This window comes from Tenrec ecaudatus, chromosome 10 (genome assembly GCF_050624435.1).
Source record: "Tenrec ecaudatus isolate mTenEca1 chromosome 10, mTenEca1.hap1, whole genome shotgun sequence".
Lineage (NCBI taxonomy): Eukaryota > Metazoa > Chordata > Mammalia > Afrosoricida > Tenrecidae > Tenrec > Tenrec ecaudatus.
This window is the reverse complement of record NC_134539.1, coordinates 108,076,139-108,100,382: the sequence shown is the minus strand read 5'-3', so window position 1 is coordinate 108,100,382 and position 24,244 is coordinate 108,076,139. Positions and strand designations below refer to the sequence as shown.

The following is a 24,244-nucleotide window of genomic DNA, read 5'->3' as shown; positions in this document are numbered from 1 at the left end:
ATCCACCCTGGATTCCCTGTGTTTCCAGTTCCTATCTGTACCAGTGTACATCCTCTGGTCTAGCCAGACTTGCAAGGTAGAATTCAGATCATGATGGGGTGGGGGAGCATTTAGGAACTAGAGGAAAGTTGTATGTTTCATCGTTGCTATACTGCACCCTGACTGGCTCATCTCCTCCCCATAACCCTTCTGTAATGGCGTGTCTATTTGCCTACAGATGGACTTTAGGTCTCCACCCTACACTTCCCCCTTCATTCACTATAGTAAGATTTTTTTGTTCTGAAGATGCCTTATCCCTGATCCCTTCGACACCTTGTGATCGCACAGGCTGGTGTGCTTCTTCCATGTGAGCTTTGCTGCTTCTGAGCTAGATGGCCACTTGTTTACCTTCAAGCCTTTAAGACCCCAAATGCTATACCTTTTGATAGCCGGGCACCATTACCTTTCTTCATCATGTTTGCTTATTCGCCCGCTTTGTCTTCAGTAGTTGTGTCGGGAGGGTGAGCATCATGGAATGCCAGTTTAATAGAAGAAAGTATTCTTGCATTGAGGGAGTACTTGAGTGGAGGCCCAATGTCCTTCTACTACCTTAATACTAAATCTATAAATATATGCACATAGATCTATTTCCCCATCCTCATATAAAAATATATTTGCATATGTACATGTCTTTGTCTAGATCTCTGTAAATGCCCTTTGCCTCCCAGATCTTTCCTCTATTTCCCTTGACTTTTCTCCTGTCCCACTATCATACTCAGTCCCCACCTGGGTTTCAACAATACCTCTTCATCACATTACCCTTGATCATGCCCTACCAGGCCTCCCACACCCACCTCACCACCAATTTGGATCACTTGTTGTTCCCTTGTCCCTGGGTTTGTTAATACCACTTCCTTTCCCCCCCACCTCCCCCTATCCCATTTTCCCCTGGAACTGTCGGTTCTGTTGTTTTTCCTCCAGATTATTCATCCAGCCTATCTTATTTAGCACACCTGCCGAGATAATAACATGCACAAAATCAAGACAGAGCAAAACCAAGCAACAATATACAACAAAACAACAACAAACCACTGACAAAGAACAAAACAACACACAAGAAAGAAAAGCTATAGGTAGTTCAAGGGTCGTTTGTTGGCCTTTAGTAGTGTTTTCCAGTCCAGTCTGTTGGGGCACCAAGCCCTGGCCCCAAAGTCCACCCTCAGCATTCCCTGGGGACCTTGCTGCTCCATTCCCTTACTGATCTGCTGTACTCCCCCAGTGCTTTGCCTCGGTGTGGTGGGATCAGGTCAGGTGCAATTCCCACACTGTGTCTCCGGTGCTGTCCCCCTCAGGGCCATGGGTCAGTGAGGGACATCATGTCTCATAGTGGGACTGGCCATGTGGTCCTCTCTGTGGACTGGCTGCTTTAATTGGGCTCATCGTCCTCAAGGCCTGGTGGTGTACCACAGTTTTAAATCCATTTGTCTGTTGATGGAAATTTGGGTTGTTTCCAACTCCTTAAAATTGTGACCTGTGCTGGATGAACATTGGAGCACAGATGTCTGGCCGTGGTTTGTTTCTTGCCTCTTCTGGATGTATGTCCACTAGGGGGGTTGCTGGGTCATAGAGTATCTTGATGTCCATCTGTTTTAGATATCGCCAAATTGATTTCCATAGTGGGTGTACATACCTACCGGTCCACCTGCAATGGAGGAGAGTTCCTATCTCACCACAACCCCTCCAATACTGTTGCTTTCTTATTTTTTGAATTGGGCTATCTTTGAGGGTGTTAGGTGGTATCTCATTGTTGTTTAAATTTGAGTTTCCCTTAGGACTAATGATCAGGAACATTTTCTCATGTTTATTGGCCATTCAGATTTCTGTGAAATTTTGCAAAACTTCTATTCAGGTCCTTTGGCCACCTCCTCAGTAGGTAATTCAGTTTTTTTTGGTTGGTTTTTTTTTTTTTGGGGGGGGGGGGCGGGAAGCTAGCAGAATATTGTAGATTTTAGTAATAAGGGCTTTGTCTGATGTGTATTGCTAAAGATGTTTTCCCAGTCCATGGGCTCTCTTATTACTCTCTTGGTGAATTCTTTCGATGTACAAAAGTGTTTTATCTTCAGTATATCCCACTTTCAGTTATGACTCATCTGTATTTGTGTCCTTCCCTATTTCTGATAGCCCATCTTTTCCCTGTTCCAAAGTTCTCAGGTTGCTCCCAACTCCCTCATTGATGGCCCTAATAGTTTGGGGGTTTACCTCAAGGTCTGTGACCCACCTTGAGTTTATTCTTGTGGATGGAGTGAGATAAGGGTCTTGCTTCATTTTTCTGCAGGTAGATATCCATTTTTTCAAGCACCATTTGTTGAAGAGGACATTTGCTTCCCATTCGATATTTTGGGGGCCCTTATCAAAGATCAGTTGGCTGTATGCTCATGATTTTATTTCTGGGTTTTCAGTTCCTGTCCATTGGTCTGAGTATCTGTCATTATACCAATACCATGCGGTTTTGACAACTGTGGCTGTATAATATGTGCTAAAGTCAAGTAAATCAAGTCATCCCACTGTGTCCTTCTTCTTGAGGAGTTCTCTGCTAATTCTGGGCCTTTTCCCTCTCCATATAAAGTTGGTAATCAGTTTATCCATTTTTTTAAAATAAAGATTAGGGTAATTGTATCGGGATTGCATTAAACTTATATAGTGTCTTGGGAAGAACTGATATCTTTACTATATTGAGTTTTCCAATCCATAATTATGGGATATTCTTCCATTTGTTGAAGTCACTCTTGGTTTCTTGTAATAGTGTTCTGTAGTTTTCCTCATACAAATCTTTTGTATTTTATGTCAGGTATATCCCTAGATATTTCAATTTGTGCTCAGTTATTATGAAGGGTACCACCTTTTTTATCTCCTCTTCTGTGGTCTTATCCGATGTGTGTAGCAGTCTGGTGGACTTCTGTTTGTTGATCTTGTATCCTGCCACTCTGCCATATTCTGCTATTGTTTGCAGTACCCCCCTTGTGGAACTTTTGGGATTGTCCATATAAAAAATCATATCATCTGCGAATAACAATAGTTTCACCTCTTTCTTCCACCAAACAAATACCTTTGATGTCTTTTCTTTCCCTTTGCTATTAGCGAAGACCTCCAGCATGATATTAAATAAGGGTGGGGACGAGGGGCATCCTTGTCTGGTCCCCTTTTTCTGTGGGATTGTGCTCATCTTTTCTCCATTGACTGTTGGCTGTTGATTTCTCATATATAGCTGTATTATCTTGAGAAATTTCCCTTTCATTCCTATCTTCCTGAGTGTCTTAAACAGGAATTGGTGTTGGATGTTGCTGAATGTTTTTACGCATCTATCAATATTATCATGTGGTTCTTATAGGTTTCCATGTCAATGTGGCAAATGATACTAATGGTCTTACATATGTTGAACCATCCTTGCATCCATGGAATGAATCCCACTTGGTCCTGGTGAATTATCTGTTTTATATACTTTTTTATTCTATTGGCCAGTATTTTGTTAAGGATTTTTCCATTGATGTTCATTAAGGATATTGGTCTGTAGTTCTCCATTCTTGCAGGATCCTTGCTCAGTTTCAGTATCAGTTATACTAGCTTCATAGAAGGAGTTTGGGTGTTTGCTGTCTTTTTTCTATGTTCCAGAAGAGTTTGTGTAGGATTGGTGTCAGTTCTTCTCTGAATGCTTGGTAGAATTCTCATGTGAAGCCATCTGGTCCTGGGGATTTTTTTTGTTGGTAATCCCTTGATAACCTTGTCTATTTCTTCTATTGCAATGGGTCTGTTGAGATTCTTGACATCCATCAGGGACAGTCTAGGGAGGGATTGTTTTTCCAAGAACTTGTCCATGTCTTCCAAGTTGTTGAATTCATTGGAGTACAGGCCTTTTCTAGTGCTGCGTTGTAATTATCCTTTTGATTCCATTAGGGTCTGTTGTAATGTCCCCTTTCATCCCTCATCATTGCTATTGAAATTTGTTCCTTTCTTTCTTTGGTTAGGTTTGCCAGCGCTCTGTCGATTGTGTTTATCTTTTTAAAGAACCAGCTTTTAGCAGCATTAATTTTTTCCATAGTTTTCTTATTTTCCCTCTCATGAATCACAGCCCTGGTTTATATTATTTCTTTTCTTTTTCTGTTAGTAGGACTGTCTTCTTGATTCTTCTCTAGTTGCTGTAAATTTTGTGTCCGCATATCAGTCATAAGTCTCTCTTCTTTTTTGGTGTGTGCATATATTGCTAGCCTCAGTCTTTTAATTCCTGAGTTCAATTGTTGATATTCAGGATTATTACATCTATCTATCTTGGGGACTATTTTCTCTTTGTTGCCCTGTGGGTGGAGTTGTGCTTGGTGAGTGCTGTTCATCTGCCCATACTGGGTCAACAAGAATCTTTTGTAGGGCTGGGTTTCTTTTAACATACTCTTTGAGGTTTTCCTTGTCTGGGAACACTCTTACTTCTCAATCTATCTTGATAGATCATTTGGCTGGATAGAGCATTCTTGGGTTTGCGTAATTTTCCTTCAATTTTTGGAATATGTTACTCCACTCTCTCCTCTTATTCATAGTGTCCACTGATAGGTCTGAGCATAGTCTTATTTGGGAACCTTTATATGTGATTGCATGTTTTTCCCTAGCTGCTCTCATGATTTTCTCCTTTTCCTCAAAGTTGGATAGTTTAACTATTATGTGCTTTGGTGACTTCTTCTTGGGATTTAGTCGAGCTGGTGTTCTTTCAGCTTTCTGAATGGTTGCCTGATTTTCATTCATTACGCTGGGGAAGTTTTCCTCCAAGAATTCTCTCACTATTTTTGCAGATGACTGCATTGTTGCATCTTCCTCTGATAATTCAATTGTTTTTATATTGTTCCTCTTCATAGCATCAGACATAGCTCTTGGTTTTTTTCAGCTTCTCTGATGATATTGTTAGATTTTTGTTCACGTTTTTAAAGTCTGTTTTGCTGTCCTCTAGGTCACTGGTGCAGGTCTCTGCCTCCTCCAGTAAGTTGGCAAAGTCTGTGAGTCTGCTACTTGTTTTTGCTATCTCTTCCCTAAGCTCTTGTATTTCCCTTTGGTGTATGGGGTTTATCTCCTCTATCATTTCATCCTTTTTCTGTATTGTTTCCCTTATATCCTGTATGACTACAGGTAGCATTCTGAAAATTTATTTGTGTAGATCAATGTCTGCTTCTTCTACACATGCTGTTAAGTTCAGGATATCATCTGACATTGCCTTTTGTTTCTCTTGTTTTTTCGTTGAAGTTGTTAGGGCCGGTTGCTGTTTGCATTGCATTGTTTTAGAGGAGCCAGGAGTCATTTTCCAGAGAGTCAAAGAGCACTGGGTTCTTTCTGGAAGACTTTCTAGGAATTCTTCTTCCAACTGACTGCAACTAATTGCACTATGGAGTTGTCCTACCTTTTTATCCTCCTGTGGCTTCGCTATTTCCCTAGTCAACCAGTATTCTGTTATTTGGAAGGAAAGTTGGATGGTCTTCTCAGGGGCTGCTTATTGGCTGGTTGTGGCCCCATGAAGATGGTGTTTCATTGGGTGATCTCACAAGAAGCCATGGTGGTGTGGTCCATGGCAGCTCAGGGCACCGCAGAGGGCCTGTGGGGGTGCCTGCTACAATGTGGGTATCACAGAAGACAGAAAGAAGGTGGATGGGATTTCCCCAGCCACCTGTTAAGTGTAGAGGACCAGCAGGTGGACTTTCCCCTGAGAAAGGTGGGAGGGATTTCCCTGGAGGAAAGAGGGCGGTATTTCCCCAGACTTGGGTTATGCTGCAGAGGGTGGAGCTTTCCCAGCTGGGTGGAGGGCAGACATAAATTCCCTCAGCTAAAGGTAGTGGCCTGCAGTTCAGCAGTGGCATGTGAGATAAAAGGGAAGATAAAAATAAAAATAACAGCCTGCTGAGACTGTGGGAGTGGGTAGGGGGGAGAGAAGATAGAAAAAGAAAAATAACAATATTGCTGAACCCTGATCCCTGACCGTGGGGCTGGAGGGACTTAAAGCCTGTCCCTAGGCAGTGGCAAGCTGTGGCTGTGTTGAGATAAAGCCCCTGCACCAGATCCAAATGATCCTGGCTCCAGCTGAGACAGTGGTGCAGCTAAGGTTAGACCCGAGCCAGCCTCCACCGTGGTAAGCCAAAAGCCCCAAAATCTTCAAAACGTAGTGGGTCTGTGCCTATTTATCTTTATTATGCTCCTCCTGCAACCTGGCAGTGTGGAATGTCCCTCTTAGTAATTCTTCTGCACTGATTCCTGTGGAGTCCCTCTGGAATGTGTTACTCGGTCGCCATCTTGCCAGAAGTCCTCTCAATACACCATTTTCAAGGAAGGATAGATCAACTGGAAAGAAAATTAACAAAAGCACAGAAGAAATAAATAACCCAATTAACCAACTTGACATATATAGAGCACTCCATTCAACAACACAATATGCATTCTTTTCCGGTACACATGGGATATACTACAGAACAGACTGTACGCTAGGTCACATAAGCAAGCATTAATAATAGGTAAAACCTTGAGATATTCCAGGTTATTTTCTAAGACTGCAATACTATAAAATTAAAGATTAATGGTAGGAAGTTCCAGTAAAAGAAAGCCAAATACAGGGAAAGTGAACAACACACTACTTTAAAACTACTGAGTAATTGAAGAAGTTAGGGATGAAATTTGAAATTTTCTTGAAACAAGCGAGAATGAAAATACAACATACCAACCCTTTGGGACACAGAAAAGCACTACTCACAGGACAATTTATGGCAATAGATGCACATACCAAAATCAACACCTTAACTTCCAAAACTTCAACAATTAGAACAAGAGCAGCAAAATAAACCCTTAACCTCCAGAAAATAAATAATAAAGATTAAAACAGAAATAAATGAACCAAAAAACATCAGCCACAGAAAGCCCCAGAGCGTACAATTCGACTTTGACACACATAGGTTGCCAAGAGTGGAGCACAGTTCTGCTATGACACATCTGGGTCACCCTGAGTTGGAGTCAAGTCGAACACAACTGGTTTTGCTGTGTTCTGTTTGATGTGTTTTTGTTTTTGAAGGAACATACAGTCAAAGACCAGAGGCCATATAAGCTGGACTTTGGAGAAGGGAGCAGTCTACACAGACAAGGGAACCTGAAATACTTAAAGAATGTTGGCAAGCCTGAAACAGCATATGAACTGGATTGAACTACAAAGCCAGAACAGGGCTTGTGAAGTGGCCCCAGCCTAAGGCGATTGGCCTTTGTCTTGGGTGTCAAAGAGTTGTTAGAACTGAACAAGTCCTGACTCTTTAGTTACAAGGGCTGTGCAAGCCAACCTCACACCTGGTACATCAACTAGGGCCAAAGTAGGGCTGCTCTCTCCAATGTGGTCAGGCAGGAACCCAGTACCCCCAAGCCCAACCACCCCCCCAAAAAAAGATGTCTCTACTTCTCTAGACAATGCAAATTCTTATCTGGGTGAAATTATTATTCTGTGCTTGAGGTCCACACAGCACAATCCCAAGAGTATTGTCCCAGGCTCATTGTCTGTTTCATGCTTGGCTGCTATAAGAGGTCAGGAGCCAGTGTAGGCCTGTCCAATGAATTGTACATGTGGATGAAAACAGGAAGGGACACAGGTGGGACCTGGGAGGCATGCACAGGAAGGGCAAAGAGAAGCCTCTGGATGTTTCCACCCCAACAAACCTCCTCCTAAAAGGCCTGGCTACTATGTGAGTGACAATTACTGATCAGTCACAGCTGCCCAGTGGCTTGTTCTTGGGAGACCTAACAGGCTGTCTTTTGTTCTCTGGTTCCTGGCCTCTTGTAGCAGCCAGGAATGGAATAGACCGAGGAAGGACCAAGGAGACAACAGTCCCAGCAACCAAATCCACTGCCATCAGTTGGAGTCCAACACATAGCAACCCTACACGAGAAAGTCGGACCACCCCTTTGGGGTTTCTGAGACTTTTCAGGAGCAGACAGCCTCACCTTTCTCCCATGGAGTAATTGGTGGGTTCTAACTGCTGACCTTGCAGTTAGCATCTCAGTGGATATCTCACTACACCACCAGGGAGGGCTCCTTGAACCAAGAACAGGACCTGTCCAATGAATTATATGTGTGCTGGAAAGCAGCAAGAGAGACAGGTGGGGCCTGGGACAGCATGGGCAGGCAGAGGAGGAAGCCAGGATGAACATGCTGGCTTAGAAAACATACTTCAAGTGTGGCTCCATCACACCAGCCGGAGGTCAGAGAGGTAACCTTGGTCAGTCTGTGCGTCTATCTATACAACAGAGAGGCTGTCCCCTTGCCTGCTAGACATGCCACACGTGGACTTACAAAGTGGCCAGTCAATGGACATTTCTCCCTCTCACCTTCCCAAATGCTTTAAACACCCGGGTCCAGGAGAGAGGTCTGGATGTCCTTTTCCAGGTGGGGATGAGGGAGAAGGGTTCTGTGCAGTGAGTGCAGGCAGTTGGCCGTAGACCTGCTCTGGGAAATGCCTGACTTCAGTACAGTCAGGAGGAAGTCTGGGAAGGGGACCCTGGAAGAGCAGCATATGGGTCCTGCCTCTGTTTACGTAGGTCCCAGTCTACGAAAGGGTCCATCTGCATCCTAGCAGGTCAGAGGGGTCCCTGTGCTTAGGGGGTTATGGATCATCCTGTCTCCAGGTGATGGAGGGAAGGACATGGTGGAAAAGAGAAATAGGGAGAAAGATACAGGAAATAAAATAAAATGAACATGCTAGCCACACGTGTTCTTATCTAAATAACTCTACCTTTACACAAAATGTTGTGACTATTCATTTTACCAAAGAACACCCTCAAAATTCTTTTCAGCTCTGAATAAGCTTAAGAAGAGAACTCTTGGCAGAATCGACAGCTATTTAACATCTCCATAGCATTTTCTAAGGATGGCCTATAGGTAAAGCTAGCAACCAACAGGGGATCATGGCAGGGGAGCAGAGGCTCCATGTCACCTGGTCCAAAATAGAAATTGAGAAGTCCTCACATCTCCCTCTGACCCAGGGACATGCTCTGCCTATCCTCTTCTAGGCAGATTGGCCAGCAGTTGAGAACTGGGCTTTTGTTTTGCCCTGTCTGTGTCAATAGTGTCCACTCACATAAGAGTTTAATCTGTACAAGCTAACAGGTTTGAAGCCAATCTAGACTTGTATAATTTCCACTTCTCAATGTGTTCTATTCTATACCATTGGTTAAATTCATGACACTGTCAATAGAATTTCCTTAGGCCCCAAGGGGGATGGTTTATAACATTCTCTATAATAAAATGATCAGAGCCCTGGTGGTGTAAGTGGTTAGGCTTTGGGCTGCTATTCATAAGTCATAAGGTCAGCAGTCCGAAAGCACCAGCCACTCCTCAGGAGAAAAACAGGGCTTTCTACTCCCATAAAGAGTTATAGTCTTGGAAACCCACAGGGACAATTCTACCCTGCCCTATAGGGTCGCTGAGTCAGCATCAGCACGATGGAAGTGAGTTTTATCATAAAATTATAAAGTTAATGCTATAGTGAAACAGAGACATATATAAGCCATAGATTTTTAAAATCATTTTATTGGGGATTTGTACAACTCTTTTTTTTAAATCATTTTATTAGGGGCTCATACAACTCTTATCACAATCCATAAATCCATCCATTGTGTCAAGCACATTTGTACATTTGCTACCATCATCATTTTCAAAATATTTTCTTTCTACTTGAGGCCTTGGTATCAACTCATTTTCCCCTCCCTCCCCTACTGTCCCTCCATCATGAGCCCTTGGTAATTTTTTTCATGTCTTTTTTTCCCTCATATCTTACACTGTCCAATGTCTCCCTTCACCCACTTTTCTGCTGTTTGTCCCCCAGGGAGGGGGTTATATGTAGATCATTGTGATTGTTTCCCCCTTTCTCCCCCACCTTCCCCTTACCCTCCTGGTATCGCTAATCTCATTATTGGTCCTAAGGGGTTTATCTGTCCTGGATTCCCCATGTTTCTAGTTCCTATCTGTACCAGTGTACATCATGATAGTGGGGGTTGGGGGGAAAGAAACATTAAAAAACTAGGAGAAAGTTGTATGTTTCATCAGTGCTTTACTGTACCCTGACTGGCTCATCTTCTCCCCGTGACACTTCTGTAAGGGGATGCCCAATTTCCTACATTTGGGCTTTGGGTCTCCAATCCGTACTCCCCCTCATTCACAATGATATGATTTTTTGTTCTTTGATGCCTGATATCTGATCCTATCAACACCTCATGATCACAGGCTGGTGTGCTTCTCCCATGTGGGCTTTGTTGCTTCTCAGCTAAATGGCCACTTGTTTATCTTCAAGCCTTTAAGACTCCAGGTACTAATCTTTTGATAGCCTGGCATCATCAGCTTTCTTCACCACCTTTGCTTATGTACCCACTTTGTCTTCAGTGACAAAGCGAGAAGGTATCATCAAAACCATAGATTTTTTTAATGGATTTTGGGATCTCACTTAATTCTAGTCCCAATATTTTAAAAGTGAGTTCTTATTGCTCGCCCTCACGACATCACTGGAGATATGGGTGCTATAGCAAGTGTAGTGATGAAACCAGACAGGATCTGGCTATCAGAAAGAATAGCATCTGGAGTCTTAAAAGTTTGTCTTCAAACAAGCAGCCATCTAAGTGGGGCATCAACCAAGTCCACATAAAGGAAGCACAACAGCCTGTGCGATCCAAGGGTTGAAAATAATAAAATCAAAATCCGAAGGAGAGAATGGTATCAGAGCTTAATTTCTGAACACCTGGTTTGCAGAAGGTTACTACTGACCATGGAAGCCCAACATCTATTTGCAGAGTTCCCATATGGACTGAGTCTCCAATAAATCCCTTCTGACCATAGTTGAGGTATATGACTTGTCTTGCCACCAGACAGGGACCATGGTAAAATCAATCATGGCAGATGTATTTCGGTTAAAATGAAATGCCTTATCATGTGATTGCCTTTTTGGCCTATTTTATTTCTATTAAAATATCATTTTACTGGTGGGGGAGCTCTTACAGCTCTTATAACAATCCATACATCAACTGTATCAAGCATATTTGTATATATGTTGCCATCTTTATTTTCTAGACATTTACCTTCTACTGAGCCCTTGGTATCAGCTCCTCTTTTTTCCTTTTGGTGTATTTTAAAGTTGTTTCCATTTTTAATGTTTTTCTGCTTTCTTTTTCTTGTTTCTTTGGGTTTTTATTTGTTTTGTCTAATCATTTGTGGAGGGAGTTGGTTTAGTTTTTGGGTGTTGTGCTTGCTTGCTTTCTGTATTGATTTTCTGTCTCTGAAATCCAGGATGGATAGATCCATAAAGATGGTAACTGGATTGATAATTGCCTAGTAGAATGGAAGGGGAGGATGGAGGGAAATGAAGAGGTAATAACAATGAGTATGAGGGGGGAAATGCTCTGAAATTGATTGTGATGAAAATTGCACAAATCTTCATGTGATTGAATGATTACACTGTATGATATATGAAGTGTGTGCCAATAAAACTATTACCCAAAAAAATAAAGATCTGGGTTTTAGCCTGGTGTTGGATCCAGGTAGGACTGTTTCCTGGGTGTGTAACCTAACTGTCTAGGACTCAGTTTCTCATCTATAAAAGGAGATAATGACAGCTATCTCATCAGGCGGGTATGAGGATGTGATAGTTAAGGTGGTGTGTCAACTCAGCTGAGCCAGGATTCTAAATGGTGTGGCAGTTAAGATGTAGCCGATCCCCCTGATAAGATCTACTATGAACAGTCAATCGATTAAAAGGGAGTTTACTTGGGGGGGTGCTTCCTGCTTCCAACTTATGTGGATGCTCTGGCAAGCTTACTTTGATTTTTGCTGGATCTGCGCCCCATAGCTGGATTGTCATTGATTTCCTGAAATCTTGCTTGCTGACCTTGGATTCCCTCACCTCTGCATCCTAAAACCTGTCATCTGACCTGCTGATCTTATTAGGTTCATCTGCCTCTGCACTTCCATAAGTCAGGAGAAGCCTCCAGCCTGACATTTGACCCATGGACATGGAACATGCCAGCCTCTCCCACTGGGTGAACCATTTCTGGAGATACACCTCTGTGTATACCTACATACATACATGGACTACACAGATTTTGCTTTGCTAGAGTACCCAGCCTAAGACAGAGACCTAAAGGTGGCAATAAACATCCAATACTTTCTATAAATATTCTACATTTTGGTAGTATTTCTCCCCAAAGGGTGGCCATGGCTCACTTTACACATGGGCACCTCATCAACCAGCCCGCAGCCTCATTTTTCTTCTGCAGAGTTGCTGGTGGGTTCGAACCATCAACCTTGCAGTTAGCATTCTAACGCTATCATTGCATACCTAGCCAGCTTATTCCAACCTCCACAAACACGAACCCTATCCAACCAATGTCTTGAATGGATCTCTCACCTTGAACATTGGTTTCTTATGCTCTAGTCTGTAAAGTAGGAGTCAGAATTTTTTTCTGTAAAGGGTGAAATAGTATCTTAGCTTTTGAAGGACATTTGTACTCTGCTGAAGTTACAAAACTCTCCCATTGTAGGATGAAAGCAACCTCAGATAATACATCAACAAATGAATGTAGCTGTGTTCCAATAAAAGTTTATTTATGAATACAGGGGATAGGTTGGGTTTGGCCTGTGGGCCATAGTGTCCTTACTACAGTAGGTGTATATTTGAGGGGGTATCCTCAGTCATGGGTTAACAATTAAATAGTGACCAGAGGCTCCTGGCCATAGAGGCAGGGGGAAGGGGCACACACACACACAAACACGTATGTACAACTATGCACGCACAGAGACCGCACAAAGCCAATGGCTATACTAGCTCAATGCCTGGTACAAAGTTCACACACTATATATGACAGGACAAATGGGGGCAGGAATGCTGCCAAGGAGCAGGACTTGGTTGTTACAAATGGATGCTCGTAGGAAAATTCTTGGCATTGTAGCTTTGGAGTGCGGTTCTGTACTTTTATTTGAATGGCTGTGGAGTTCATCTTTGTGGTGCTAGCATCACATAGAAGGATGACGTCGCTCTGGGGGGAAATAAACTGTGGCCGTGCTGGGCATGGAACCACCTTTCTCCCCCACCATCTCTGGGAAGTAGGAGCTGACATCACCCAGGACCACTCTGGCCAGCGATTTTATTAAGCACAAGACAGAGAGAGGAACATTCTGGTTTTACATCAAAGGAAGCATTTGGCTTTAAAACATGTGTTCCTGGGTTTTATTTGCTTTTATGCTCAGGAATATAAAGCCAAAGAAAACATGTCAAAGTGGAGATTGGTCATCCGCCCTGTTTAATAAAGTCAGTGGAAACTTGAAGGCAAGACCATTTCCTGTTGGGAGATTCACTCAGAGGCGGTGAGATTGGATGCACAGCTTTCCCACTTTCCAAAGAGGGAGGAATATAAGGCCTCAGCCTCGCTCCACCACCCTCAGAGCCCGGGCAGGAGCAGACTGGGTCAGGCTGATGACAGAACGCTGAAGTTCCCTGAAAAGCCCCCCAGCAGCAGTGGCCATCCTAAGGCCCAGCCTTGAGAGCACCCTGGGTGGCGCCCCTCACTTCTCCCTGAAAGCAACAGAATCCCTGAAGACCTCAGCGTCTTCTGGCTTGAGGGACCCAGCAAAGTGGCTCAGGTGAACCTCCTCAGGCGGCACAGCAGGCCTTTCTCGACTGCTTGCATCTCTTAAGAGGGGGACCAAGGCAAAGTTCTTCCAATTTCTCCCTGAAACTGAAGGGCAAAGCATCATTATGGCCTTGGATGCTGTAAAACAAAGATGCACTTCTCGGCCTCACACAGCCCAAGGTTAAAGGAGGCCCGGGCAGGTCGGGTGCTTTTTGAGGCACAGCGTCCATGTGGTTTCCTCTTTCCCTCCCTGCTGGAGGAGCCTCAGCCACTCTGGCAGCCTCAAGCTTCTCTCTCTGACCCCACCTCACTCAAGAGTCCATCGCTTGCCTGTCTCCCCCTCCATTTCCTTTCTGCCCAAATGGGAGGGGCCTCCACAGAGCAATACGAGGGTCTTCCCGGGAGTAGTTCTTGAGTCAACTGGGGGGTGAGGAACACCAGCCAAAGAACCGGGATCGTGGCCCAAACCTTGCATGGCATAGCAGACTGGGAACAGTACCTAGGGAACCATGTGATACTGAGCTGTGACCTTGAATTCCAAGAAGCTCCTGAGGAGGAAACAGTTGTCATCCTCACTACCACCTCCAGCTCCTTGGTGGTTTTGGAGAAACAACAGCCAAGAAGGAAAGCTCTCTTCCATTTCCTAGAAGCCTGAGCAGACAAGACCTCTGGTTGGCCATCTCGGCTCTGCTGCCTCTGGAAAACTGGCTTTCCCTGCTCAGCTTCAGGTTGCAATCCAGTCCCCTCCACTCGGCTCCCACACTGGCCACATCACAAAGGTGTCAAGAATGCCAGAAACTAACTAGGCCCATGGTAACTGCCCCCAGCTAAATTCTCCATGTCCTGGTATTTCTGTCTGGTCTGCAGAAGATCTTCAGCAGGCCAAAACTTTCACATTGGTCTGATTCCAAACCCAGTTTGACTTTGGACACCAATTGTTGGAAGTCATGGAGACAAGAAGGCTCAATGGTGAGATGGGATGGGCCAGGTGCCCACCTGGATACCATCTACTGGCTGCCTGGGTGATGAGGACACCTAGACTTAGGAATTATTTGTTCCAACCCTAGCTCCAGGTTCTTTGATGAGGTATGAGACTCCCAGTACCCACGTCCCACAAGTCTCAATGTCAAAACTCCCTCAATTGCACTCCCTTGCTTTGCTACTGACCATTTTTCCTCTCCAGCCTGTCTCACATGCATCTCCTCCCCATTACCTGCACTATGTGGGTGGGGAAAGGTCTGTATCAGAATGATTTGACAATTTGGTATTTATTAATATTGAGGAAAGGCTATTACTGGAATGTAAGCTGTTACGAAGTTGGGTAGGAAGGCAAAAATTTTCAGGAAATATTTACTGATTCATTCATTCTCACTGCCGTCAAGTCAATGTTGACTCAAAGCAACCCACTGTGGGTCTCCAAGGCTGTAACTGTTGATGGAAGTGGAAAGCCCAGTGTTCCTCTGGAACTACTGCTGGTTTGGGACTGTTGACCATGTGGATCGAAGCCCAACATGTAACCTCTATACCACCAGGGCTACGTGATTAATTAATTAGAATAATAAAGCCAGGAACCTCCCAGCCCCAATGAACACAAATGTGTGTATCCCTGCAAGTGGACCAAGGTCTTTACATCTTATTCAATCTCACGCTGAGTGCGCAGTGTTGTAGCCATCCAGCATAATGGCCTGCAAACATAATGCATACAACAGGAAGCATCAAATCTCGTCAACGATAAGGAAGCTTATGAAACCAGTAAGAATGACGTCAGAAAGCTGCTCAAATCACATATAAAGCCTACTTCAAGTGATCCTCTAGCAAAGTTATGCCAGCTAGCAACAGAAGAAAAGATTAAGATTGTAGGATTCCCTTCAGATAACTGATGAAGCCCTTGAGTAGTTTTCAAATTATCTAATAAAATACATTCCCACTTCTAACTATTAGGAAATAACTAGTTCTGGGCTAAACATCCTGCTGTAAACTACCAAGAAACTGGGCAAATGGTAACAAACATTTTCAGGTGTAAGGACAACAGAAAACTTACAACCCCCAATGAGAAGTGAAATTCACAAGGTGAGCCCTGTGATCACACTGACTCTAGGCTGAGGGATAATTTCCCTGACCTTGGTGCAGTGAGCTGGAGTCCCAGAAGAGCGTGGCAGTTGCTCTGAGCTGAGGATAAAGATATTAGAGCTTTCGAAAACTGAAGCAGTTGGAATTTGTTGGACGGAGCAGAGGAAAAGAGGAAGAAGAGTGTTGTGGTGGTGGAGACCCAGAAGCCTTTGGGCAGAAGTCCCCACAAGTCCTTAACTGAGAATTGGGCCATGCTCACGCAAGGTCGGCTGTGTAAAGCTGATCAGAGAGTGGATGCTACAGAGCTGAAAGTTGTACATAGAGGTTGAGTAGTGCTGGAGGATATTGAAGTCCAGCCCAGTGAGGATGGAGAGACTGTCTTAACATCTTTGCAAGATCCTGATGGTACAGCCAAGATATCAGAAAACCTCCACTTAAGAGTAAGGACTATGCCCTAGAATAACGCCTACTCTACTCCCATCCTACCCCCCACCCCCACTGCCATGCAGCCAATTCAGACTCATGCCCACCCTGTAAGACAGAGTAGAGCCGCTCTCTTGTGTTCCAAGACTGCGAATCTTTAGAGCTACAAACTGCCTTATCTATCTCCCATGGAGCGGCTGGCGAGTTTGAACAGCTGACCTTGCAGTTCAGTGCTTAACCCACTGAGCCACCAGGTTTCTTATGGCTACCCTAGCAATGGCCAGAACCAAGCTCTAACAAGATCTCCAGTGGGTATAGAGAGTATCACATGTTTAAAGAATTTGGGAAATATCTAGAGTTGCCCACAGATCTGCCATTACAGGTCTAAAGTTAAGCCTGTACAAGTCCAAGATTTGTAAGTACCTGTACTGTCAACGAGAGAAAACAAAATCAATACTCTTTAAAGCAGCATTTCTCAACCTGTGGGTCGTGACCCCTCTGGGGGTCAAACGACCCCTTCACAGGAGTCGCCAGATTCCTAACAGCAGCAAAATGACAGTGATGTAGCAACAACAAAAATAATGTTATGGTTGGGGGGGGGGGTCACCACAACATGAGGAGCTGTATTAAAGGGTCACAGCATGAGGAAGGTTGAGAACCACTGCTCTGAAGGAATATACCAGAATCCAAAGTCTCTACAGTACATCACGCACAATGTCCCATGTACATTAAAAACTGCGAGACATACAAAGAAATGGGAAATGTTTCTCAAGGTCAAGAAGAGCCCATTTTTGTCTTCACATCTAAGGTGCGTTTCATGTAAGCAGCATACTAGTCGGGCCTGTTTTCTTACCCATTTTGTTGTTCTATGTCTCTTGACAGGTGGTGAATTTAATCTGTTTACATTCAGTATTGTTATTGATGGGTAGGAATTTTTGCAGTCGTTTTGCTCTGTATTTTTTTGTTGTTGGTTTCTTTGTTCCTTGTAAATGTCTATGCTGAGTTCATTTTGTTTATGGGTTCTCCAATCATTTTTTTTTCATGGTAGCAATGCTCACCTCAGCCCCGCTTGGTGGTCCACGTGGAGCGAGGCTCCCTCTCCTCCCCTGTTCCCTTTCCCCTTGTCCTCTTCCCTCCCCCTTGTTCCACATGCATCTCCTGTCATTTTTTGTTGCTGTTATTTTGCTGTTTGTGTCTTTGTGGTTTTCCTCTTTTTATTTTGAAGTGCTTTGTCCATTTTCTTTAAAGTTACCTTGTAATTTATTATTTTATTCCCAAATTTAAGTCTTTTCTCTCTTGAAATCTACTTGACTTCCTTTCTGTTAGAATGCTTTTTAATCTACACTATTCCTCGGTTTGCTTTGCAATTGTCTTCCTTAGGGAAGGACATCTCTGACTTTCTATTTCCAGTCTTATACCTTGTTTTACTTTGAGTTCTTCTCTTAGGGGCTCCCTCCTGAGTGGTAATGGCTTATATGTTGATCTCGGGTCAATGCTTGCTGCTGTTGCTGATGTGCTGTCAGAAATAATCTTCTTGGTATTTTTTGTAAGTTTGGTCTTGCTTTTAGAAGTTCTTTCAATTTATCCTGACCTGGAAATGCCACTATTTCTCTCTCATATTTGATGAACAATTTTCTGGATATGAAATTCTTGGTTGGTATTTTGTTTCTTTTATAATTTTAGATATGTCATTCCATTTATTGCCTTCTTTCCTGCGTGACTCCTACTGAAAAATCCAAGCTTAGTTTTACTGATTCTTCTTTGCAAGTAACTTCTTTTTTCCCATGTTGCTCTCGGAATTTTTTCCTTGTCTTTCAAAACATATCAATCAAACCTTTACAACACTGAAGAGAGAAACAGATAGTACTACAATAATAGGAGACTTCGATACACCACTCTTTTTTTTTTCTATCCATCACCTATACACCACTCTTGAGGAAGGACAGAGCAACTAGAAAGAAATTCAACAAAGGCACAGAACTAACAGCACAATTAATCAACTTGACCTTAGTTTTATATAGAGCATTCCACCCAAGAACATAATATATACTCTTTTCCAGCACACATAAAATATTCCCCATGAATAAGGCCTCAAAGAAAGTATTAATAAAATTTTAAACATTGAGATATTACAAACCATCTTCTCAGATCGCACACTATAAAATTAGAAATCAGCAATAGGAAGATTAAGGAAGAAAAAAAAAACATGGAGATTGAGCAACACCCTGACTAAAAACTACTGGGTAATTGAAAAAATAAGCAGTGTAATTTTTAAATTCCTAGAAACAAACAAGAATGAAAATACGACATACCCAAACTTTTGGGTTACAGCAAAAGCAGTACTCATAGGACAATTGATAGCAATAAATGCATACATCAAAAAGAAGAAAGAACCAAAATTGACACCTTAACCCAGCAGCAGCATCAATTAGAACAAGAGCAACACAATGAACCTGCAGTCACAAGGAGAAAGGAATAAAAGATATTAGAGCAGAATTAAATTTGTTAAATGATAAAAAGAAAAAGCAGGACAAGAAGTTGGCTCTTTGAAAGTTTTTTAAAAATTGACAAACCACTGACAAATTAACAAAGGAAAGCAAAAAGAAGATGCAAATATCATGAATAAGGAAAAAAAAGAGCAACATAACTATGAGCCAACTGAAATAAAAAGATTGCACAATATTATTAAAGCCTGCACTTCCCAAAATTTGAAGGGAAAAAAAACAGAAGAACATATTTCTAGAAACACACTACTGACCTAATCTAACATAGACTTGTGTGGTAAGCCTCCACATACCTATAGCAAAAGAATAAATTCATTAGGTCACTAAAAACTCACAACAACAATAACAACAAAAATCCCAGGACCAAATGACTTCATCAAGGAATTCTACCAAATATTCAAAGAAGAGTTGACACTAACTTTACTCAGTAAACTACTCCAGGACATGGAAAGGGATGGCAAAGTCCTGAATCCATCTCCTCAAGCGAGAAAACCCCTGACACCAAAACCAAGCAAAGTCAACAAAATTGTGTTTTAAAATAAATAAATTAAGTTAAGGCATTCTCAGAACAGAAAATTATGGACCAAAATCATAGATGCAAAAATTCTCAACAAAATCCTGGCCAATAAAAATACACACACACACACACACACACACATGATCAAATAGAATTCATACCAGGTATGAAAGGATAATTCAAAATTTAAAAAACAGTCACTATGACCCATCATATAAGTAAAACAAAAGTAAAGAATTACATGATCAAATCAATTGCTGCCAGGAAGACATTGGACAAAATCCAGCACCCGTTCCTGATAAAAGCACTCAATGAAATAGGAATAGGAGGGAAAATCCTCAACATAATAAAAGGCATCAAAGGGCTTAAGCGGAGAGCAAATGCTTTGAAAATGATTAGGGCAAAGAATGTACGGATGTGCTTTATACAATTGATGTATGTATATGTATGGATTGTGATAAGACTTGTATGAGCCCCTAATAAAATGCTTAAAAAATAATAATAATAAAAGGCATCTTCACAAAATCAAAAACCAACACCTCCCCCAAAGGGGCGTATGTAAGATGAAGTCTCACCATCCTTGCCTCTGAGGAGCGCTCTGACAGTACTTCTTCCAAGACAGATGTGTGTCCTTTTGGCAGTCCATGGTTCTCTCGATGTTCTTCGCCAGCACCACAATCCAAATGCATCTATACTGCGTCTGTCTTCCTTAGTCAATGTCCAACTTTCATGGGCATATGAGGCAAGGGAGAATACCATAGCTGGGGTCATGTGCACCTTAGTCCTCAAAGTAACATCTTGCCATCTCGAAGGAAGTATTGTGAGGCAGATTTACCCAATGCAATGTGTCTTTTTAACGCTTGACTGCTGCTTCCATGAGCAGGGATTGTGGATCGAAGCAAGACAGAATCTTTCACAACTTCAATCTTTTCTCTTTTTATTAAGATGTTACCTATTGGTTGTGAGGATTTTGAGTTGTAATTTTACATTGAGTTGTAAAATTCAGTAATCCACACTGAAGCTGAAATCATCGATCTTCATCAGCAAGTGCTTCATGTCCTTCTCGCTTTCAGCCAGAAAGGTTGTGTCATCTGCATATTGCAGTTTGTTAATAAGCCTTCCTCCAATCCTGATGCCACATTCTTCTTCACATAATCCAACTGCTCTGATGACCTGCTCACACACACTGCTAGTGGAACCGTAAACAGTACAGTCACTGTGGGGAGCAGTACAGAGCTGCCTCAAACCACTGGGAATTGAAAGGTCATAAGACCCAGCAACAGTGCTACATGGTACATATCCTCAAAAATAAATACTGTTACATGAACAGATACATGGACACCCATGTTTATCACAGCATTATTCACAATAGCAAGAGGACAGACGCATTCTATGTGTCCAGTAGTGGAATAATGGATAAATGAATTTTGGGACATACACACGATATACATCATTAAAGAATAATGATGAAGTTGTGAAGCACCTCATGACATGGATGGATTGGGAAGACATTGTGCAGAGTGAAGTCAGCCAATCACAAAAGGCCAAATACTGTATGAGACCATTTATATTTGTTAAATCAAGAAAATATATTCCTGGCAAAAGAAAAAGATTTTAATGGTTACCAGGGGCAAGAAGGGGAGAGAGAAAGGGGAAGCAATAAGCTATAACAGTGGTTCTCAACCTTCCTCATGGCCGCAATCCTTTAATATAGTTCCTCATGTTGGGGTGACCCCCAACCATAAAATTATTTCCATGGCTACTTCATAACTGTTATTTTGCTACTGTTATGAATTGGGTGACCTCTGTGAAAGGGTGGTTCAACCCCCAAAGAGGTCGTGACCCACAGGTTGAGACCGGCTAAGCTAGAGGGTAGACAGGCATTAACTTGGGTGAAAGGGAAGATTATGCACTGTGCAAGAGGAAGAGAAGGAGAAAAGTAGGTGCAGTGGGGGTAACAGGGAAAGCCATTGTGGGAGTGAGAAGTTGTTTAAGTTGTTGAAAGTAAAAAATGATTATCTGACATGTAAACTCCCTCCTAATTCACAATGAAAAGTTCTGTGAAAAGAAGTCAGTAGAAAAATAACTCCTAAATGGGCCCGATACTATATTTAACAGACAAAGAATCCAGAGCTGCTATTATCTATATGAGGACATTCTCAAACAAGAGCTGAAGTAAAACTGAGCTAGAGTAATAAAAATTAGAGAAGCAGTTAACTGCAATTGTGAGAATGGGATTATAAAAAAACATAGTGGAAATGTTTTCTGTCTTGATTGAGGTGGTGGTTGCATGAGTATTATATTTATTAAAACTCATCAACCTACAATCACTGAAGACAAAGCAGGTGCATAAGCAAAAGTGGTGAAGAAAGCTGATGGTGCCCAGCTATCAAAAGAGATAGTGTCTGGGGTCTTAAAGGCTTGAAGGTAAACAAGCGGCCATCTAGCTAAGAAGCAACAAAGCCCACATGGAAGAAGCACACCCACCTGTGTGATCACACAGTGTAGAAGGGATCAGGTATCAGGCATCAAAGAACAAAAAAATCAAATCATTGTGAATGAAGGGGAGTACAGATTGGGGCTCCAAGACCCATCTGTAGGCAACTGGACATCCCCTTACAGAAGGGTCACAAGGAGGATACCAGCCAGTCAGGATATAGTAAAGCAACGATGAAACATACAACTTTCCTCTAGTTCCTGAATGCTTCCCCGACACACACACCCTATCATGATCCCAATTCTACCTTACAAATCCAGCTAGACCAGAGGATGTACATTGGTACAGATAGGAACTGGAAACACAGGGAATCCAGGACAGATGATCCCTTCAGGACCAGTGCTGACAGTGGTGATACCAGGAGGGTGGGGTGGAAAGGAGGAAATGAAACAATTACAAGGATCTACATATAACCTCCTCTCTGGGGGGATGAACAACAGAAAAGTGGGTGAAGGGAATGGGTAAGATATGACAAAATAATAATAATCTATAAATTATCAAGGATTCATGAAGGAGGAGGGAGGGAGGAGGAAGGGGAAAAAATGAGGAGCTGATACCAAGGGCTCAAGCAGAAAGCAAATGTTTTGAGAATGATGTTGGCAACAAATGCACAAATGACCCAATGGATGGATGTATGGATTGTGGTGAGCTATATGAGGCCCCAATAAAATGATTTTTTTAAAAACTCATCAACCTGTGCATTTAAGATGCATGTTTTATGATATATAAATTATACCTCAATAAAGTTGTTTTTCAGTACACAAAACAAAAACATGAGCCTTCATGAAATCATATCATATGTGAAAGATGAACTGCTAACATGATTAATTTTTGTTCATGATAAGCATTAGTGAGAGGTTATTATAAATAAAAAATCTGTTAAGTATGAGCTTCATGCTCAAGATAAAATTTAAAGTCTTCAGATAGACCTTTAATTTACTGTTTACTCCTAAATATTTACTGTGTATTGTTAAATGACTTTTTTCTTAGTTGTAATGATGCTCAGAATTGGCTGGCTTGGTTTTTTGTTTTTTTTCTGCTCAGGTGTAATCCTTGCTCTCCCCATTCTTCCTTCCTCTCTTGGTTGCCTGGATGTGGCCAGGTAAGTGTTTACATGTACCTTTGTGTCCATATAGCCCGACCGAGGTAGGAGGACAGGTGAGGAATAAGGGACAAGGAGGAGGAGGCAGCCCAGCCCACAACCAGGCTGTGTGCCACAGGTGACTGAATGTAGGGCAAACTACTTCCTCCGGAACATTGAGAACAGGTGTTTGGGTCCGGGGTGCTGGCCAGAGATGGCTTGCGCAGGTACATAGAACTGTCAGCTGTGTAGGCACGTGTAATACATGTGTAATACACAAGAATACCCATGACAGAGTGTGCATATAGTTGCTATTTGGGGGTTCCTATTGATTGAATTGTATTCTCAAAGAGTTCTGCCAAAGTCTTATCTCCCTGGACTTGTAAATGAGACCCTGCTTAGAAATGGGTAACACCTGGCCGCTTAGTGGTTATGAGTTGGGCTATGATCTACAAGGTCAGCAGTTCAAAACCACCAGTCGCTCTGCAGGAGAAAATGCAGCTTTCTACTCCTGTAAAGAGTTACAGTCTCGGAAACTCACAGGTTCAGTTCTGCTCTATCCTATAGGGTCACGAAGAGGTGAGATCGACTTGCTGGCAGTGAGGTTAAGAGGGGTGAAGATTCCTCCCCCAGTCAATGAGGGCTGAGGGACACCCAAAGCTACAGAAATTGAGAGACAAGGACCATTCTCCAGAGTCCAGAAAGAGCGCCTGCTGGCAATCTGAATTTGAATTCCTACCTTCCAAAACTGTGAGAAAATAAATCTCTGTTCTTTAAAACCACCTACTTACAGTGCTTTTTCCTACACAGCATTAGACAACTAAGCCAGAATTGTTACAGTACCCAGGTTTTAAGAGGTGGGGAAGGCCTGCCGGGAGCGGGGGGGCCATCAAGGTTTCACCTGGCCGATATCAGGACATCAGCCCAGTGGGCCCACGTGGCCAGAGCACAGTGTCCCTCTTCTCACCCCTCACCTCTGTGAGGCCTCAGGGAGAAGCTCAGGGTGCGTTTGATGCCTTTACAGTTGCCAGGGTCTTCATTGATGATGCCCACATTGGTGTTCCAGGTGGTCCAATTCACTTCATCCACCCTGCAAGACAGAGGGGAGCAGGGCAGAGTTGAAAGCCTAGAAGCTGTGCCTGGCTTCCCAGACCAAGAACTTGACCCCATAGGTCAATCCCAAGAAGCCCATAGATGAACATGGAGACAGAGCCAGTAGGGGCAGGACAACAGCAGGCCTGCTTTTTGGACACCATCCCTGCCACATGATGTGACCCAGGAACTATAACTATTTCTGCCTAGAAAGCAAGATTCCAGACTCTGATCTTGATCACTGGGTGACTCCTGGATACTTTAGATTTCCCATTGTATATGCCTGCGTCCTACCAGCTGAGATCTAAAGTGGGTTCCCTACTAGCAGCTGCATTATGCAGTAGTTCCTGTGCCCACAGCTGGCCTTGGGAGGATCCCCTAAGCTCACAACTAAGTCTGATAATGGCCCC

General features: G+C 42.8%; 1 protein-coding gene across 1 annotated transcript in view; it reads right to left on the bottom strand.

Annotated features, from left to right (window-relative positions):
* Positions 1 to 13,582: 13,582 nt before the first annotated feature.
* TRPV1 (transient receptor potential cation channel subfamily V member 1) overlaps positions 13,583 to 24,244 on the bottom strand; it is a 37,933-nt gene continuing 27,271 nt past the window's right edge. The window contains exons 14-15 of the mRNA XM_075559204.1: positions 23,717 to 23,832; positions 13,583 to 13,755 (exon numbers count right to left, since the gene is read on the bottom strand). Of these exons, the coding sequence (XP_075415319.1) occupies positions 13,583 to 13,755; positions 23,717 to 23,832 (289 nt within the window). The remainder of the gene's footprint in view (positions 13,756 to 23,716; positions 23,833 to 24,244) is intronic.